Below are 20,572 nucleotides of genomic sequence, written 5' to 3'. Positions count from 1 at the left end.
TGAAAAGAGATTGATTGTCATTGACTGTGGGAGAGGAGAAAGGATTGTGTATTGTTCAAAGCCCAGGAGTTCAGGTTGCCTGATCATTCAATATTAAGACCCCTTGTGTTTGGGATGTCTTAAGTAATTCCAACTGCTTGGTTGTAAAAATCTTTTGTTTTTATTGGTTAATACTTTTCTGCTGGGACTTGGGAGCAGAGACCCCGTTGGAAATGTGTTTTGATGTTTTCACTAATTACGAGGCTTCTTCTAAGCTCCCCAGGAAAATTGTTGTGTTTATAGTCTCAGGAATTTTTCTTGGGGAATGAAATTTTGGTAGATTTTATAGAGGAATGTGTGTTTCAAATGAAAGCGCCCAGTGACATTTGATTGAGCTTAGATTTGTACTTAGCTTAGATGTCAATATCCTGAGCCACCTGTTATAGCAGCAAATTTAGCTCTCTGTTTTTTTTTTTTTAAAGCTGAAAAGAACCAAAAATATAAAACAGAGGTGAGAAGGTCTTTTTAAGCTGAGAAGAAGCAAACATTTAAAAAAGAGGCCCATTGTTGGTTTTCCGGGGTGGGGGTGTGATCTCATTGGCTGGTGAAGCCAGGAGTCTGACCTCTTGGAGTCCAGGGCTTGAAGTGACCGCCTGGGCCAACACCTTCTGCACACGGAGCAGACAAACACTAAACCAGTGGTTTTCAACTTTTTTTTTTTTTTTTTAGCTAGGAAACAATTTCTTTAAGCAAAATCTTTCTCAGAAGCCCAGTAAGTAAAAAGAACCAGGGAGAGAGGAGCTAAGGGATGGAGTGTCTCAGGCCCCTTCAATAAACCTCTGGAGCTCCTCAGAGCACAGTTTTAGAGGAAAACCCCCTTCCTCCCTAAAATAAAGATTTCTATATTATTGTGAAAGAAAGGAAAAGAAGGTGCTAGAAGAGAGTGAAGGAGGAAAAAGAAGACAGATTTTAGAAATGGTGGTGGGGACAAAGGGACAGAGAATTGGCGAGGGTGGGGAAGAGAAGGAGGTGAGTTAGCAGGAAGCAGCCAGCTGGGAGCTGAGGACCCTTACTCCGCCTTACAGCCTGAGGACAAGGCTGCCTTCCTCAGCACCTACTATGTGCTTAGTTGTCCTTATTCCATGATTTTTGTCCTCCCGGTAACTCCAAGGGCTACAGTGGACGAAACTGTAAAGCTGAGAAGTTAGGTTTCTTATGAGAGCCCAGAGTTACAAGTGGTGGGAACCCAGGAGGCCTGATTCCTGACCCCCTGTGGCACAATGATGTGCGTAACAGGTACCCAATGTCATTCAGCTGGCTAGTTTGTTGGCGTTCCATTAAAAAAAGCAAAAGGCACACAAGTAGCCCAGTTTAGAAATCTTTGCATCAGAAACTTTTGATGTGAAGACTAGGACCACAGAGTGGACCAGCTGGACGGGGCGTGGTGTCTCAGGTTCGGCTTCCTGCAGACCTCAGGCAGGGTTTCTGCTCTGTCCACAACATACCTGTGCTTGGATGTGCTGAAGGCCGGAGCCCTGGGCTCTGGTTTTCCTGACGCTCCCAAGTGTGCGTTCCTGAGCAAGCCACCCGCCTCTCTGTATCTCCATGTTCTCATAAAGGCAGGGAGTGCATGTCATTTCGGCTGAAAGGGTTTGGTTTATGTCACTGTGAGCCAAATCAGGTGATGGAAAGAACGGTGAGGGGTTAGCACAGATTGAAAGTTTTCTGAAAAATCCCCTTGGTTTCAGAATGCAGCGATGCGTTCCTTCATAGAAATGTCTAGGTATTACGAAATGATATTATTTGTGTTGTCTCGACTCGAGACCTTTAGACATAGCAAACAACCACTTTCTTTGATGCTCTGTTCCTGATGTTTAAAAACAGATGTAGTTAAATGCTGCTGTTTACATCAGCGTCCTTAATGAAAGGTGATTCTTAATGAAAGGTGATTACGCATATCTTGTTCCATCAGTGCCCATCTTGTGTTTTTAAAATAGAGCCTCTTCCAGTGTCTGGCCTTCGTGTTACCTGCAAGGGTGTGACCGCAGTTGCACTGGCCTGGAAGAATAGAAATGGCACTGCCGCCTGCCGGATGCTCCTAGAAGCCACGGGAAGCCATGAGGAGGTGACTCAAAACTTAGCAGTCAACATTTCAGAACTGGAGCCAGGGTTTAAATATAAGGTCACCCTTATATTTAATGTTTCGGAATCAGACAGCACTGGAGAACATGGCTCAGGTGAGTTACAAGAGTGTGCCTCTCGTCTACTTGCAAGTTTTGCCTTTCAGTAACTTAATACTTTAAAAAATATGGTTCTATGTGTATAGAGTGTTAGAATCTGTAGAGGGCTCCTCCTGCAGGTTTTACTTTGACCCCACACCTGTTTGAGGAAGGAAGGAAAGTATTTTTATTTTGCAGGTCAGCACATGGGGGCTCAGAATGGCAGGGGGTGAAGCTTTTGGCATTCAGGAGAGCAGCTGGGCCACGTGGCTTTTCCAACTTTCCGCTGAACAAACAACAGACCTGTTACCCCACGTAGGCCATTCTTCTTCTTTTTCTTTAAAAATTTTTAAACATATTTTTAATTGATTTCAGAGAAGACGGGAGAGGGAGAGAGATAGAAACATCAATGATGGCCGAAACCAGTTTGGCTCAGTGGATAGAGCGTCGGCCTGCGGACTGAAGGGTCCCAGGTTCGATTCCGGTCAAGGGCATGTACCTGGGTTGCGGGCACATCCCCAGTGGGAGATGTGCAGGAGGCAGCTGATCGATGTTTCTCTCTCATCGATGTTTCTAACTCTCTATCTCTCTCCCTTCCTCTCTGTAAAAAATCAATAAAATATATTAAAAAAAAAAAAAGAAACATCAATGATGAGAATAATTAATTGGCTGCCTCCTGCACGCCCCACACTGCGGATTGAGCCTGCAACCTGGGCATGTGCCCTGACTGCAATTGAACTGTGATGCTCAACCACTGAGCCAAGAGGCCGTTTCTTCTTATTTTTTTTAAAATTGATTTTTAGAGAGAGAGGGAGAGATAGAGAGAGAAACATCAATGTGACAGTAAAACATCCATCGGCTGCCAGGCATGTGCCCTGACCAGGAATCAAACCGGCAACCCTTCGGTTCATGGGACGACACCCAACCAACTGAGCCACACTGGCCAGTTGGAGGAGCTTATCACATCCCCCGAGAAAAGGGATACTGAGGCAGACCTAGACATCTCCTGCATTGACAGTGGAGTAGTCATTTGCAGATTTCAGAGCATTTTCAGGGCAACTCTGTGAACTGAGAAGAACAAACATTTCACCCCCATTTTATACATAGGACACAGAACTACAGAGTGGGTGTTAGGATTCCTGATTGCAAGAGACAGAAACCAGACTTACCATAGCTTAGACTAGAAGAGAAACTGATTGGCTCATGTATGTTTCCCCACCACGGGCAGCCAGGCCTTAAAGAAAGGGTGACACTTATCTCCTTCCTGTTCCTTTCTTTTTATCGGTTTTGTTGTCAGAGTATTTCTCCACACAACTCCAGGAGAAACGGCCACCAGCAGTCCCCCTGGTTCACCCCCGGTCAGCAGGGGTCTAGGCCAGGGGAACAGGTGCTTGAGTGGGTTCTGATGAACTATGTTTGGCTGGTGGCTGTCCGTGGAAAAGCACATCTGGACTTGGGTGGGAGAAGGTGACTTCCTGAAAGTAGGGAGAGGGATGCAAATAGATGAATTTGAAAGTGAGGTGCAGATATCTATGCTGCTTCCTGCGATAAAAGTACAGTGAAACATCTGCCCCAAATCGGGGCCTTTTCAGGCACAGGCATCTCTGTCTGGGGGAGGAGGGCAGCAGGTACTGTGGAGTCCCAACTGTGGGGCAGAAAGAAGACAGGCATGTGCTTCTGTCGAGTTTTAACGTCTTTGCCTTTTGTGTTTGAAGCAAATGCCACCGGCACAGAGAGCTCAGACCCGACACCCAAGAGCCTCACTGCCCTTGTGTACAAAGACCCAGCCTCTGGCTTTCCTCCGACTGACACGGAAGTCCTGCTTCTTGGGTTAAAGTCTGACATGTCATACAATGCCACTGTTTATCCTCAAGCACCAACCGGCCTGGAAGGAGAGCCCCAGCTCATAGTCTTCAGGACACGTATGTTGGATTCATAAAATGGCTTCAGCTAGTTTTGAGCACTAAGTTTTGTCCTCTGTGATTCTGAGTTACCTCTTGCTTCACAAGCGGTTCTGTTGTTACATGGAGTTTTCCGGAAGAGGTTCCGGACAGAGCAGACCCGTTGAGGTTCTTCTTAGCCCTGTGGCCAAGGCGCTTCTTTCTCTGAGCTCAGGAAAGCACAGGGAGCAGCCACTCTGTGCAGACCCCGGGAGCTGCCTCGGGTTTTCCTTCATTTCTCTGCACATGAGCCAATGAGACAAGCTGGTGTGATATTTTTCTCTTACAAACTGATACTCCCTTAGTCAGTGTTGGTTAAGTCTTTTCTCCTTGAGATAAGAGAACGAGTTTCCTCTTTTGGACTGACCTTGGGAAGCACACTGCTCTTTCTTTAAAAAAAATATATTTTTATTGATTTCAGAGAGGAAGGGAAAGGGAGAGAGAGATAACAACATTAATGATGAGAATCATGAACTGGCTGCCTCCTGCATGCCCCACACTGGGGATCAAGCCTGCAACCTGGGCCTGTGCTCTGACTATCTAACCTCCTGGCTGATAGAGCGACACTCAACCACTGAGCCACACCAGCTGGCAGCATGCTGCTCTTTCTGTGGAAACTTGTGCATGTTGCTGCTTTTTACCTCTCCTTTATCAGCACCTCCACCCTGTAGATTGACCAGTACGGGAAGGCTTTTTGGATTGGTGCTGGTGAGCGGCTAAAACAAATGCACAGTCCCTATCCTCAGGGAGTTTCAGTCTAGATGATAATTGAGACACAAATACTTGGAAAAGCACATGGCCTGCTCTGCGGGTTTAGGAGCAACCACCACAGCATTGCAGTTCTCAGGGGCTTGGTGGCAGGCAGCATAACCTGACTCTGGTTGTCTTATCCAAAAGTATATCTATTCTGAAAGGCTGTCGTAGGCCCACAGAACAGAGGGTGGGGGCCGGAGGACTCAGGACAGAAAAGGGATTGGCATCCAGAAAACTCTGGTTGGCTGGACTGCACTGGATCTGGTGACACTCTGAGGATTCAAAGTCCCGAGATGGAGAGCTGTCACATACCCACTTTCTGGATTTCTGTGCTGGAGAAGGGAGATGCTATCCCCCAGCTTCTACATGGGTCACAGGCGCTTCCTCCCACCAAGGGGGCATGGAGTGCTGTTTGGAAAAGGGTCTGCACAGGGAATGCATGGTCACTGTCCACTGTCGCTGCCCATGAGGGAATCCACCACATCACATGGAAAACAAAGAGCAGCTATGCCATTGCAGTTGGCCAGGCTGCTTCTTCATAGAAGAAGATGCCTAACTTGTGCTGGGACCCCATACATGTGTGTGTTGTGGTTAAACGGTGTAGGATAGAAAGGAACCATCGCTGAGGGTATTTCTTAGACTAGATGGCATGCCCAAGGACGGTGTCTCTCTCTCTCTCTCTGGCTTGGCCGTTCTGGTTATTGTGAACTCCTCTCGTGTCTTCGCAGAATCCAGTCAGGTTTTTGACATCGAAGCTACAAACGTCGCTGCCACGAGCATGATCCTGACCTGGAAAATCAATAATGATTCGTGCTCTGTCTACACCTACAAGATACACGTTGAGCCCACTTCCCTCAATCTCAGTCTCACCATCAATGAGACTCAGGCTGTCATCGCCGGACTCAGCTCGAGCACCTTGTACAACATCACGGTGCGCCCGTTCCTGCAGAACGGCTCTGCGGGCATGCCGGGCTTCCTCCAGGTGTACACCCGTGAGTGCACGCATTGTTAGCTAGCCTTTCTTGCCCACCTGCCATGCGCCAGGCCCAGTACGAGGCTCTGCTCCTGCCCTGCAGGGCCGAGCGTGTGAGTCCACGGGACTTCTACGTTCAGGATCTGCGATACAATACCGGTGATCCTCCACCGACCCTGCCACATGCCCACGTTGTGTGATGTGTTTTCCTCGCTCTGTCTCGTTTACTGTTCACAGCCCTGTGACCTGGTTGCCACTAGGCTGTTTTATGGACGAGGCAGCCAAGGCTGAGAGAGGTGCTGTTGGCCGGTGTCACACTTGGCAGATGACAGAGGTGGGGTTAGACAGCTGGGGTGTCTCGACCCCAGCCTGTGCGGGTAAGGACCATTCCGGTGTGGCAGAGACGTGGAGCAACTTGCTACACGGAGACAAAAAGAACCTAGATATTCATGTCCCCTTGTCCCTAAAGTGCTGATGTATAATGAAGCAGGGCTCAGCTGTGTCTCATCCCTTGTTCGCTTAACTGTCCCTTAAAGATCAGATGATAGGCAGCACATTAAAAGCTTTTTGTCCAAAGAGGCTCCAATACTTTAGAATAAAACGAACAGCATGCCAGTGGTGTCGTCGGGTAATACTATAACAGTATCAGGGTAGCAGTGGCCTTTGAGGTAGGTAGTAGGATCCCTGTTTTACAGATGAGAAAACTACAGCTCAGCTGGGCTGAACAGTTGGCCCAAGGCCACAGAGCTAGCAAGTGGCAGAGCAGGGACTGGAACCCAGAGATCCTGGCTCATCCCACAACAGTGCTTTCATCCAAGGTTTGCCCCTTCCCAGGAAGCACACCGGCAGTGGCCAAGGTCCCCCTCCAGACCCTGAACCCTTGACCCCCGGGATCCACGCCTCCTCTCATTTCCTGCGGATGACCTTGAACAACCTAAGCTGTTTCTGCACTCTTGTAGCCAAGTGTTCTCTCAGTGGCCAGACACCAGTTTCTGAGGGGGTTCGCGTTGTAGGTGACAGTGCAAAGAAGAGAAAAAGAGAGGTCAGGGTCATTTAGCCTCATTGTAAATATTTTGTGAGGTTCAGTCACCTTGTTTTCTGGAGATAGAGCCTTACTTGCCCCCTACGTTCTTCCCTCAGGTCCTGGTCCAGTTTCTGACTTCCAAGTGACGAGTGTCACCACAAGGACTGTTAGCTTAGCTTGGAGCAGCAATGACTCGGACTCCTTTAGAATACTCACCACACAGAACGGAACTGGAAAATCTCAGGAGACAACCACCCAAAGTAGTATCATCATTGGTGACTTATACCCTGGGACCGAGTATTGTTTTGAAATATTTCCACAAGGGCCAAATGGGACTGAAGGGGATTCCCGGACAGTTTGCAATACAACTGGTAAGCAAATAGGCTGTGTTGTCTGTGAAACAGTGATGGTTCTTAAAGGAAATCAGTATAATTTATAAATGTCAGGTTTTCCAAATATTGTTTTTCTTTTATTATCTAAGACAAGCCTTTAAAAAACATTTATAATGACAGTAATGCATAGTCATTCTATAAAATACAGACAAGAAAAAAAATCACGCATAAACCATCAATCAGAGATAATCACTGGTAACTTTTGATGTATGAAGTTTTATAATTTAAAGATATATACAGGGAGACCCTGGCCCGGTAGCTCAGTTGGTTAGACTGTCATCCTGATATGCCAAGGTTGCAGGTTCCATCTTTGCTAGGGGCACAGAGAAGAAGCAACCAATTAATGCATAAATAAGTGGAACAATAAATTGATTTTTTTCTCTCTCAAAATCAATTAAAAAAACAAAAACCCTGCCCACACATTAAGAAAAAAGACGTATACAGGTATACATGTACACACACACACACACACACACACATCTATATATATATTATTGTCACACAATAATATATATATTTATTATGTGACAAACATTGAAGTCATCCTGTACATGTGGTTTTGTAATCTGCTTTTCTCCACATACCAGTTTACTATAAGCATTCTTTCCTGACATATAAATATTTCTACAGGATAATTTTAATATCTTCCTGGCATTCCATTGTTTACATCAGGGGTCAACAGATAGTAATGGCCCATGGGTCAAATCTGGCCAACTGTTTTTGTAAATAAAGTTTTATTGAAACACAGCCATACTTATTTGTTTATGTACTCTCTATGGCTTCTTTTGTGCTGTAAATGAGTAATTGCAACAGAGACTATGGATATGGCCCACAAAGCCTAAAATATTTGCTCTGTGGCCTTATGGAAAAGGTTTACTTCATGAGGTGGGTGCCATTATCATCTCTATTTTCCAGAGTAGGAAATAGGGCAGCGGTTCTCAACCTGTGGGTCGCAACCCCTTTGGGGGTCGAACGACCCTTTCACAGGGATCGCCTAAGACACATATATAATTACATATTGTTTTTGTGATTAATCACTATGCTTTAATTATGTTCAATTTTTAACAATGAAATTGGGGGTCACCACAACATGAGGAGCTGTATTAAAGGGTCGCAGCATTAGGAAGGTTGAGAACCACTGAAATAGGGACTCTGCAAGTGTAAGTAACTGGCCCAGAGTGACAGGGCAGTGAACTGGCCTCTGCCTTTGAAGACAGGTTTTAAGCATAGTGTGGACTGATACTTAGATATGGTGCAGCTGCGAAGTAATTGAGGCGCCTATAATAGGTCTCAGTGAATGAAAATCAATGAGAGTAGCAAGAAGGCAGTAGACTTGTAGGGGATTACCATTCTATTATTGAACAACTTTTATTATTATTAGGGAAAATCAGTGTAACAGCATTAAAGACAATTTTGAAAAAGGAAAAGAAATACCATATGACCCAGCAATTCCACTTCTTTTCAGATAAAAAGCAGTGACTCAAATAGATACTTGTACACCAGTGTTCATAGTAGCATGATTCATAATAGCCAAAAGGTGGAGGCAACCAAGTGTCCTCCAACAGATGAATGGATAGACAAAACGTAGCATATCCATACAATAGAATATTCTTCATCCATAAAACACAATGAAATTCTGATCCATGCTACAATATGGATGGGCCTTGAAAACATTAACATTATGCTAAGTGAAATAAGCCGGACACACAAGGACAAATATTGTAGGATTCCACTTACACGAGGTACCTGGAATAGGCAATTTCATAGACACAAAAAGTAGAGGTTTCCAGGGGCTGGGGTGAGAGGATTGGGGTTGTTGTTTAATGGGGTTTATGTTGAGGATGAGGAACTGTTTGGGGTATAGATAATTTATGGTGATGGTTACACAACGCTGTGAATGTACTTAATGCCCCTGAGCTGTGCTTAGTTATTTCTAAGCCTTGATCTTTGCATTCATACTGTAACTGGTTTATTGTGTCAGGTAGGCGATCAGAGTACAGTGGTGATCAGAGTCCAGTGCCCGCGTGCTCAGGTGGGCGCTTTCACCTCTCACCCCCAGCTCTGAGAGTGGAGGGCGCGTGCGTTTTTTCCCCCTCTTTCCCATCCTGGTCTCAAATGTTCCCACTTAGTAAATATCAACTCTCCATTTCAGTTTTTCTCTTTGGTATGCTGACTATGTTTCAGGAAGATGTCTTCTTTTGAGGGAATGATTAAAAACAATTTGTTGAGAATAACATAAATGAGGGAATGACTAAAAACACTTTGTTGAGAATAACATACATCCGAAAAGCACACACATCCTAAGTGCATGGTGTGGTGAATTTTCACAAGCCCAACCCATCTGGTCGCCAGCATTCAGGTCAGGAAACTGAATGTGATTTTTACTAGAAGACCCCCAAGGGGGCACTTTTATGACCAAGGCAAAGGACCAGAGAACTGATGGGGTGAACTGGTAAGTGCCTCGGTGTTATGGGAGAGCCAACATTCTTGAAAGAACTGAGTGTGTTTCTCACCCGTGTTTTGGAGTTTGCGCTTTGTGAACTCATTTGAGACCGACGATGAGAGAACAAGTTCCCTTGACAGACACTTTGAAGTGAAGCTGGAGGTTACGATGGTCATTAACAGACTTCCCCCCGCTTCCTCCAACCAGACTCCGCTGCTGTGTTTGACATCCGCGTGGTCCATGTCACCACAACTGAAATGACGTTAGAGTGGCAGAGTATAGACAATGCCTCTGACTACATCTACCACCTACAGCTGGAGTCTAAGCATGGCTCCAGCCAGATGAACAGCTCCGACAAATCCATCACTCTCAGGGACCTGCTCCCGGGCACCTTATATACCATCACCATTTTCCCAGAAGTGAACGGTGTCCGCGGGAGCTCCAGCTTCACTGTGCAGTACACACGTAAGTGTCTTACGACGCCCTCTTAAAGGGAGTGTCTCCCGGACTTTCACTTAGAGGGTGGGAAGTAGGCATTGCCCAGGGGCCATTGTTTCTGGGCTTCAGGTCTAATGTGAAGCTCTTGAAGCTGAAAATATCAGCAAAGGTTCTGTTCTTCTCATGGGGCACTGGTGCTGAGCCTTGTGAACTTGGAATTGTCTTTAGAAGCAGAAAGCGATCCCATAAGCACGGGAAACATGCCTGTCCCGTTCATTCCTTGGGAGTTCAGATGAGGGGAGGGTCTGCCGGTCCTTGGTGTTGGAAGATACTGCTCAGAGGAGGAGCTCTGCATGCAGCAGTGAGGGAGGCACTTTGCTCATATTCGATCTAAATAAGTGTGTGGTAGAGATGGTAGTCTATAATATCTTTTTAGCATATATTTTTCTTTCACTAATCAGATTTCAGAAACAGATAGGAAATTATATCTTGAAAATTTTGGACACATACGAAGTGTCAACAGAAGCATGAAACAGTTTATTCTTTTGAGATATAATCTGTATAATTATTTTCTGGATGTTTTTTTGAGAAGTCTTCCATCTTTTGAATTAGCAAATATTAGGTTTATTCATTCTTTCCCAAAAGGAGCTAGGCTATTTTTAGATGCACGATATAAAAGAGTCCTGGAATTCAAGCTAATACATGCTTTTTTTTTTCCCCCCAAATCAAGGGCCCAGCAGTGTGTCCGACATTAAAATAAGTACCGACACCACATCAGCAACCTTCAGGTGGCAGAACGCTGATGAGGCCTCTCACGCGTACATCTACCGCCTTCTTATTGAGAAAAATGGGAATTCCAGCAACGCAACTGAAGTAGTCACAGGCATTGGCATCACCGATGCTACAGTCACCGAGTTAACACCTGGCTCCGGGTACACAGTGAAGATCTTCGCCCTAGTGGGGAACGTCACTGAGTCACTGGCGCCTGGCCGGCAGTCCTTCTGTACAGGTGAGTAGCCCCAGGTGCCTGTTGGCCCTCTTCCTGTGGGGTGCCGCCTTGCAGGTGGGTCCTCCCCACACTTTAGTTTATCAGGTTTCGTGTGGTGTGTTATAATAGACAGTGAGCTCTCGGAGGCCTCCTGTTAGCTTATTAGCGCTCTCTTGTTGCCCTCATCACTTATTCATGCAATAAATATTTATTGAGCGCTTACTATGTGCCAGGCACTTTACAATGACTCAGATGAGTCCCAGGCTTCCTGGAACTTGCATTCTGGTGGGGAAGACATAATAAACATGATACATTAGTTATTAGATGATGGTGACTGCCAAGGAGAGGGAAAAACACAAGGAAGGAGGAGAGTAGATGTTTATCGAGGGGTGCCCAGGGAAAGCCTCAGTGAAAAGGTGACTTTTGAAAAAAGATTGGAAGGAGTAAAGAAAGCCAGCCATGTGGACATCAGGGCATTGGGCATTACAGGCAGAGGGGCAGCCAGTGCAAAGGCCCTGAGGCTGCAGGCGCCTGCTGTGTTGAAGGAAAGCAGGAGGCCAGGGTGGCAGGGTCCACAGGAGCAAGAGGGTGAGGGGTAGTGGTGAGGCCTGAGAGGTAATGGCTGGGGCATGGATGACATCTAGATGTAATTTATAGTTTGGCTTTTACACTAAGAAGATGAAAAAGATGTTAAAATGGATGCTCAGCGTTTCACCTTTCTTGGTCCTTATCTCTCACTGCAAAAGGTGTTCTGAAGAGAAGGGGAGCCCTGCATTTAGCTGAGGGAGTTTCCTGAGAGTAGTCAGGGACTGCTTTGCAGACAATTATGAAGACCTCGGCTCACAGTTCTGACTGTGGCCCATGGACCACCTTATTCTCTACTCTCTTTGTACCCACACCTTCCATTCCCTTAGACCAGTGGTCGGCAAACTCATTAGTCAACAGAGCCAAATATCAACAGTACAACGATTGAAATTTCTTTTGAGAGCCAAATTTTTTAAACTTAAACTATATAGGTAGGTGCATTGTTATTAACTTAATTAGGGTACTCCTAAGGCTTAGGAAGAGCCACACTCCAGGGACCAAAGAGCCACATGTGGCTTGCGAGTCGCAGTTTGCCGACCACAGCCTTAGACCAAGCCACTCGAGTGTGTCTGGGCTGATTTAGAAGGCAGGAGACTCATTAGATTAGTCTCCCTGGTAGTGTAGGAGCTGGAACCTCAATGACCTCTGACCTTTCACATGGAGTGGCTAAAGAAATCCCTGCAGCTTTGAGCCACTTTGCTAACTCGGGTTCCATCCCACCTGGTCTAGACTCTGACCTTTGGTATTTGAGTGGCTTCCATTGCTGACCCTTCTCTTAGCTATAATTATTGCAGCCCCCAAAGCAGGAGACAAGTATGCATGAGTATTTGGGATTGCGGGTGGATGGGACAGGAGCTGCAGATATGCATTGGGCAGGTGACCTTGCCAGGCCTCAGGTGGAGAATGTGTGCATTTCTCTAAGTGTCTTGTACAGAATTAAAAAATACGGTGGCATTAAAGTAATGATGGTAATATCCCCAGTGCATTAATATGGAGTTTTTCATTTACATCAGTTTGATGTTGGCTTTCAGTAAAATTCTACTGGCCCTCAGATAGGTAACACCTCATTTTAAAGATGAGGAAACGGATACCATTTTATTGATCATTCAGCATGTTGTGTGTATAGACAATGCCCTAGACTTGGACTTAGAAAGCCTGGGGTCCAATTTTGGCTTCTCCACTTACTAGCTGTGTCATCCTCTACAAATCACTTAACCTCTCTAAGCCTTAGCTGATTCATTGGCAAAACGGGACAGTAATCCCCAAAATGAGATGATGCAGGTGAAGAAGTTGCTACCACCATACTGTGATGAGATGGCTAGCCCGGGCTCTTCCAGTTTGGTGTCCGACAGCCTTTGTTGCATGTAATCCTCAGAGCCCTGCAGCCGAGGCTCAGAGCAGTTGGATGCCGAACCCAACATCACCTAGTTTAGTAATGCCCCATTCAAGGTCAGCCTTGCCTCTTCCACCACACAGCACGCCTGCCTCCTCGTCATGGGCGGACCGGGATCCTACTGCTCTCCAGGTGTCAGTGTTTGCAGAGGCCAGAGCCCCGGAGTCTCATGCTGTGCTATGCTCGCTTTGCAGACCCGGCCCCAGTAGCCTCCTTCCACTGTGAAGTGGTCCCCAAAACGACAACCTTGGTGCTCAAGTGGGCCTGCCCTCCTGGGACCAACGAAGGCTTTCAGCTGGAGGTCAGCAGCGGAGACTGGAAAAATACGACACTCCTGGAGGGCTGCTCCTCGGAGGACGGCACCGAGTACAGGACGGAAGTCACATATTTGAATTTTTCTACCTCGTATGACATCAACATCACTGCCTTGTCCTGTAACAAGATGGCACCTCCCGCCCAGAACACCTGCCGCACGGGCATCACAGGTGGGCTTCGTGGCAGCAGGGTGCCTGGTAGCACTGCAGTTACCCTGGGAGAGGCTGACCTACTGGGTCTGTGAGTGTGGCCTGGAAATCTGCTGTGTGTGTGTGTGTGTGTGTGTGTGTGTGTATGTATGTGTGTGTGTGTGTATGTGTTTAAATTTTTGCTAAAATATTTGTTTTTGTGGGCACGGACTGTTAACCCAACTCTATAGAAACCCAGTCTAAAGAAGCAGAGTAAGAGGGACTTATGTTTTATATCCCAAAAGTTTCCTTTGCTTTGCAGAATAATTCATTGCCACATTTTCTAACTAGTGAGTTCCCTTACTACATTAAAAAAGTATTTTTATAGAAATATTCAAATATACAAAAAAGTACAAGGAAGTATACAGAAACCCATGTGCCCATTGTCACCCAGTTGAATACTTGTTAGCACTTGGCCAATCTTATTTCATTTGTATCCCTTCCCCCTTCCCTTCTGGTCCCCCCCCCCCCCAATGTGATTACTTTGAGGCCAGGCCCCTGGTCATACTAGAATTTTATTTGTAAATCAAATGTATGTATGTATCGCTCCAAGATAGGAACTTCTTTTTTCTTCCTGCCAAACATAACCACGTTACTATTATTATCTCACATAAAAATGTAGAATACTTTTCTCACTATTTCTAGATATTTAGTCAGGATTCTCATTTCCCTAGAATCCATATTAACAAGCTCCCCAGTTGTTTTGGGAAATGGGACCATTCACTGCATAGGTGCACAGGGGATCCCACAGTTACTCTTCTCATGCCCATCTTTGTTTTGTTGCTGTTCTCAGAGGAAATTGCTTCTCTCTTTGCTTCACTTTTACCTGTGTTTTGCTCTCCATGACTTTGCCAACATTAAGTCTTCCATCATCCTGGTTGAGTTTGTTTTGCTTTGTGCTTTTAGACTCCTGGATATGTTTCCTTTAGGGCAGCGGTTCTCAACCTGTGGGTCGCGACCCCTTTGGGGGTCGAACGACCCTTTCACAGGGGTCGCCTAAGACCATCGGAAAACACATATATAATTACATATTGTTTTTGTGATTAATCACTATGCTTTAATTAGGTTCAATGTGTAACAATGAAATTGGGGGTTACAACATGAGGAACTGTATTAAAGGGTTGCAGCATTAGGAAGGTTGAGAACCACTGCTTTAGGGTATCAGAAAGTTTCCAGACAATTTCTAAAGAATTGGTGGCTGTAATTATAAGGGGAAAAAAGCCTCTTACTTCAGGGGCTTTGACTTGGAAAGTGGTTGAGGGATTCTGGGGACAGAGCCTTAGACTTAGAAAGGCAGACCTGGGTTTTGAGTCTAACCTCTGCCTTTTACCAGCTGTGTAATCTCAGAAAAACTACTTAACCTCTCTGAGCCTTGCTCTCCTGAGCTGTGAAAGGGGAGCATAACACCTACCCTCAAAGACTGTTGTACAAATTATATGAGGTAATAATGTGTGTAGAAGACACTTACGGGCGGCCTGTGTAGCCGCTCAGGTTGTGCAGGGCACAGTTCAGGGGACACCGTTCACATGGACTCCGATATGCGTGGGGCTCCCTGGAGTTGTGGCGTACACGACCGTGCAGGACTGTCCTGGGTCCCGCTCCTTTGGGGGTCCTGCAGCACCCCAGAACATAATAGAAACAATGGATCTTGCGGGTACCTTTTTGTAGTTCTGTCTTACGATGTCATCTCCTCAGTGGGTATCAACTCCTGGGAACAGAAACCGTGTCTGACGCGGCGTCTCCAGGGCCGAGCCCCGTGCCTAGTGGCGAGTGGGAGCTTGTCGGAGTCGGTGGTTTCCGAAGCTGAAGCATGTGTGTTAGGATCGAGTAGTCACCGCTGTCATTTAGTCCAGTGACTCTCTGTGATCTGTAGCTCCCTTTCCTCAGATGGATTTTTATGTACAAATTGAACACATTTTTCATTTGGATAAAAGTGGAGCTGCATTTTCTCCGTTGCCGGGTGGTAAATCAGGGAGGTGGAGGGGTGTGGGTTTTGTAGCCGACGTTGTTGGGTGCTCACTGTGCGCCGGGTGAGGGACACATGGTGAGCGAGGCAGGCAGGGCCCTGGGCGTAGGGGTGAGATGGGCAGGGAGAGGGAAGGTGGGTGACGGAGGTGGGTGACTGGCCTGCCGCTGACAGTCTTGGGTGGGAGGCTGGTGGGCTGAAAGGCACGGCTGCTGGGAAACGTGGGAGCCTTGGTTGGCGGTCTCCACAGTTGGCAATTAGACACGGGACACTGCCTCCAAGTGGCCACTGCTGTCAGTTCTAGGGAGGTTGCTAAGCCAGGTCTAGAGCCGTGCTGTCCACTAGAAAATAATGTGACCCTCATGTGTAATAGGATATATTCTATTATGACATGTTGATGTAACTCAGATTTTTATAGGAGGCATATGAAGAAAATGTAAAAAAGGAATAACTGCAGTGAGTTGCGATCACGCTTTGTTGAACTCAGTGTATGTAAAATGCTATCGTTTCCACACGTCATCTGTATAAGTGAGCCCGGAAGCTCCCACCACTTCCTTCCCTGCTCCTGCTCCTGCATCTGCTCTGTGTGAGCCCAGCATACTGTTCCCAGAGCCAGGGCAGGACTTGCAGGCACTGCCGATTCTGTGCTTAATAATTGTTCCGTTTTTGGTTTTGATGCCGCTGATCACGTTTGTGTTGTTCTGTTTCAGATCCCCCTCCTCCAGATGAGTCTCCCAATATTACGTCTATCAGCCACAATTCGGTCAAGATCAAGTTCAGCGGGTTTGAAGCCAGCCACGGACCCATCAAAGCCTATGCTGTCATCCTCACCACGGGGGAAGGTAAGGGGGTCATTGTGGGGTGAACAGCCAGTGAGTGACGCCCTGACCAGACCCCATTTCTGTGCCCACTGAGGCACATGAGAGAGATACAAATGCATTGTAGCCCACGCTTGGCACTCAGATGGGGTGGGAGGGGGTCGGCTGTGTGCCTGATGATGTAGGTCAGGGGTTGACAAACTCTCTGTAAAGGGCCAGACAGCATATATTTGAAACTTTGCAGGCCTTACCTCTCCGTCCCAGCTGTTCAGCTCTGCTCCTGTGAAAGCAGGCATAGAAAATACAGAAAGAATGAGTGGGTTGTTCTAGTAAAATGCCATTGACCAGAACGGGCCGCGGGCGGATCTGGTGCATGGACTGTAACTTGCCGACCTCCGATCTAGGTTTTTCATCTCTTTTACAACACAGGGTCTTATCTTTTGGGTGGCAGAAGGTGTCTTAAGCAACTTTCTCGGTCTCTCTGTCTCTCTCCCCACCTTCCCCCCCCTCCCTCCCCCCCACACACATGCAAATGCACAAGCACAAATCAGCAGCACAGCAAGCAGACACAATGATTTGCATTTGTAGTGGGAACTTGCAAAGAGCATCGCATAGCTGAGCGAGGAGGTGGAGGAAGGCTGCTTTTCCTTAAATGCCCCAGTGCATTCTCTGGAAGTAAGAAAGGAACGATGCTAGGGTGTCTGCTAGCTGCGTGGGGGTGCTTTGCACAAAGCCTGGATTGAAAATGCCAAGTTGTGTTGTTTTTGGTGGTTCTTTGTTTTTTTTTTAATGTACTTTTATTGATTTCAGAGAGAGAGGTAGAGAGATAGAAACACCAATGATGAGAGAGAATCGTTGATTGGCTGCCTCCTGCATGCCCCACCCTGGGAACTGAGCCTGAAACCCGGGCGTGTGTCCTAACCGGCAATGGAACTCCTGGTTCATGAGTCAACACTCAGCCACTGAGCCACACCGGCCAGGCCATGGTTTTGATGGTTCTTTAAATGTGAAGAATGCAGCGCAGCTCCTGTGATTTCAACCTGTGATACTGTCCTCATGTCGAGGGAAGTGGAGCGCAAACACCCCGCCAGGTGTGGGATCCTGCAAGACAAGGAGCTTGCTGCTGTCATAAACCTGCGGCAGAATCTCAAGCAGTGACATCGAGGTCTTTCTCTGTCTTTCTGCCTTTTGTGTTGAGTCTGTTTCAAATGTCTAGTCAGTTTGCTCTGAGGGTTTTCAGCAAATTCCACACTCAGGCCTCTGCTGAAAGAGGGAGGCCATATTGCATAGTGGCCAGCCTGTGATGGAAGAGGCCACAGGCTCCAGTCAGATCGTCTGGGTTAGAAATACCGCTGTACCACGTAGGCAGTGTGGCCTTGGGTCCTTGTCGATTTCCATGCCTTCATTTTCCCATCTGTCAAATGGGGATGATAAACCAATGTGATGAGATGACGGTGGCGGTTCAACGAGTTCCTGTAAGTGAAGCACTGGCACGGAAAGCTTCCTCGAGAGGTGGCGTCTCATCACCGTCACCCAGTGTCACTGTCCTTATGTGGCTTGCTAAGTCTCTCTGCAGTCATTTCCTTATGGCTTCCCTTCTGTGCTCCTTTCTTAGGTAACCCGTCTGCAGAGGATTTGAGCTACACCTACGGAGATTTCAAAAGGGGGGCCTCGGCCACTTACGTGACGTATCTCATCACAACGGACGAACAGACGCGGTCGCAGGGCCTGTCGGAAGTCCTGAAATACGAAATCGCCGTGGGGAACGAGTCCAACACCCACGGCTACTACAACGGGAAGCTGGAGCCCCTGGGCTCCTATCGGTAAGGGCTCCTGGTTCCTCCTCTGTGGGGGCCGAGCCTCCCGGGCACAGAGCTTTCCATGCCTGGGAGCCGGACACGCTCAGCCGCCTCTCTTTCCTCCGGTCACCCCACAGGGCTTGTGTGGCTGGCTTCACCAATATCACCTTCAGCCCCGAGAGTGGACTCATAGACGGGAATGGGAGCTACGTGTCCTTCAGCCGCTACTCAGAGGCCGTGTCCTTGCCCCAGGACCCAGGTAGAGGAAAAACATCAGTGCTGCTAGCAGTCCTGTGGGTGTGGCTGCCAGTGTCCACAGAAGGCTGGGTGTCCCATGGGCTCCAGGAGGGTTGGAGTGCCTGGTTTCTCTTCTCAGAAGTTGAGGTGTCATTTGGCCATGAGGTCCCCATGGCCCCCGCCCCCTTCTAGGCCAGCTGCACTTCAGTCTGCAGTTGTGTGTGTGCCCACGTGCCAGTCACACAGGGTGACTCAGTGCCTAGAATCCTCGAAGGAGCCACAGGGATCGTCTTGTCCAACTCATTTGAGAAATGAGGGCGTTAAGGCCCAGAGAGGGGCAGGGACTCCCTGTGGCTTAGGGGCAGCCCTGACATTTGGTCTCAGACTCCGCGTCAGGCGCTCCTGCCCTTGCTCACACAGAGCGCGGTGATTTAGGGCGTCAGGGACCCCAGCAGGGATCGTCCCCTCCCTCCAGGCCAGAGTCAGAGGGACCCACCGGCTGGTCAGTTTGTCTGGTTCTCACACTTGGTAGTTGCTCACTACAGGAAAGATTCCTGCCCCAGGAGCGAGGTGCTGGGAGTCTCCACACCTGCCCCAGCGGGGAGGTGGGTTCACGTCCCCTGCTCACCGTGGCTGTTAGTCTCAGCAGGTGAGAGGTGTGCCAGTGTTGCCTCACCAAACAGGGCCGAGCCCCGAGACGGCCCCCACTCCCACCGCTACCTCAACTCGAGTGGTTGGGCTGCTGCGCGCAATTTCACTTGAAGAAAGAAATCCGTGGGTTAGAACCCGAGAATCACTGTGCTAGCCCAGTTCCCTAAATTTGCCGCCGGGGAAACAGACCTGGAGACCTGGGGACGCAGCAGTGAGTTTCCGAGGCCCCCCAGTTAGTGGTGAGCTGGCGACCAGTAACCCAAATGCCTAGACTAGTTTTAGGCCCAAAGGTATTGAACCTTGTGTATGTCACACACACACACATGCACACACGCACACGCACACGCACACTCACACCCGGTGGCTGGGGAGCACCTCCCGAAGGTGTCTCCCCTTTGGACTTCTCGCAGGTGTCATCTGTGGAGCTGTGTTCGGATGTATCTTCGGTGCCGTGGTGATTGTGGCTGTTGGAGGCTTCATCTTCTGGAAGAAGAAAAGGTGACTGTTGCTTGCATTAATAATAACGGACTACGTTTTGAAGACAGCTTTTTATTATGGGAAATTTCACTGTTACACAATTGGAGGGAATGGTGTCTCGAGCCCCATGGCCCCCTTCTCCACAGTCTCGATTGTATGAATAGTCTTAGTTCATCTCCACCCCGAGCTGGGGGACTTAAAGCCGATCCCAGCCCTGATGTCGGGCCATGGGTAGACACTGCGCGTAGGTCGCTCCTTTTATTTTTTTATTATTTATTTTAAATATATTTTATTGATTGTTTACAGAGAGGAAGGGAGAGGGATAGAGAATTAGAAATATCAATGAGAGAGAAACATCGATCAGCTGCCTCCTGCACACTCCCTACTGGGGATGTGCCCGCAACCAAGGCACATGCCCTTGACCGGAATCAAACCTGGGACCCTTCAGTCCACAGGCCGATGCTCTATCCACTGAGCCAAACTGGTTAGGGCAGGTCGCTCCTTTTAAACAGTGTGTCCAGTTCACAAACCAGTTTCCAGGTGTTAAGAGATTTCCGTTTAGAGTTAGCTAACTTTGGACACGGGCCCTGTCTCTGGCTCAGCGTTATTGTCCTCATCTGTGAAGGGGCGGGGGGGGGGGGGGGGACAGTGTCTAACTCAAGATGCTGAAGAGCATTAAATAAACAAAGTGCTTTGCTATGCTATGACTAGCATCTGTACAACTACCGTTTGAGGGGGTTAAATGGCTCCGTTTTGAGTGCTTACCGGGTGCCTGCATTTGTGCTTCCCTCGAATTCTCATGCGAGGCAGGTCTTGCAGGCCCCATGGCAGGAAGGCAGGAAGGAGCTGAGTGTCGGAGTGTGGAGACAGACATGAAGCTGGTCTTCGCTCTGGCATACCCTCTTGCCTGGCTGTGTGCTGTGTGACGCCTGCATCTCAGCTGGGATGCATCGCTGTCATCAGGCCAAAGGACTTTCCTCCCGGCCCACGGTTT

At 47.8% G+C, this 20,572-nt stretch overlaps 1 protein-coding gene across 1 annotated transcript in view; it reads left to right on the top strand.

The window, feature by feature from the left end:
- Positions 1–20,572, top strand: part of PTPRJ (protein tyrosine phosphatase, receptor type J) — a 41,779-nt gene that overhangs the window by 5,460 nt on the left and 15,747 nt on the right. The window contains exons 5-15 of the mRNA XM_023756529.1: positions 1,977–2,216; positions 3,914–4,120; positions 5,620–5,883; positions 7,005–7,259; positions 9,931–10,188; positions 10,892–11,170; positions 13,322–13,612; positions 16,307–16,438; positions 18,030–18,237; positions 18,351–18,472; positions 19,512–19,599. Coding sequence (XP_023612297.1) covers positions 1,977–2,216; positions 3,914–4,120; positions 5,620–5,883; positions 7,005–7,259; positions 9,931–10,188; positions 10,892–11,170; positions 13,322–13,612; positions 16,307–16,438; positions 18,030–18,237; positions 18,351–18,472; positions 19,512–19,599 — 2,344 coding nt within the window. The remainder of the gene's footprint in view (positions 1–1,976; positions 2,217–3,913; positions 4,121–5,619; positions 5,884–7,004; positions 7,260–9,930; positions 10,189–10,891; positions 11,171–13,321; positions 13,613–16,306; positions 16,439–18,029; positions 18,238–18,350; positions 18,473–19,511; positions 19,600–20,572) is intronic.

The sequence above is a fragment of the Myotis lucifugus genome, unplaced genomic scaffold (genome assembly GCF_000147115.1).
Source record: "Myotis lucifugus unplaced genomic scaffold, Myoluc2.0 scaffold_97, whole genome shotgun sequence".
Taxonomy (NCBI): domain Eukaryota; kingdom Metazoa; phylum Chordata; class Mammalia; order Chiroptera; family Vespertilionidae; genus Myotis; species Myotis lucifugus.
The sequence above is the reverse complement of the archived record's forward strand: the minus strand, read 5'-3'. Positions and strand labels throughout refer to the sequence as shown.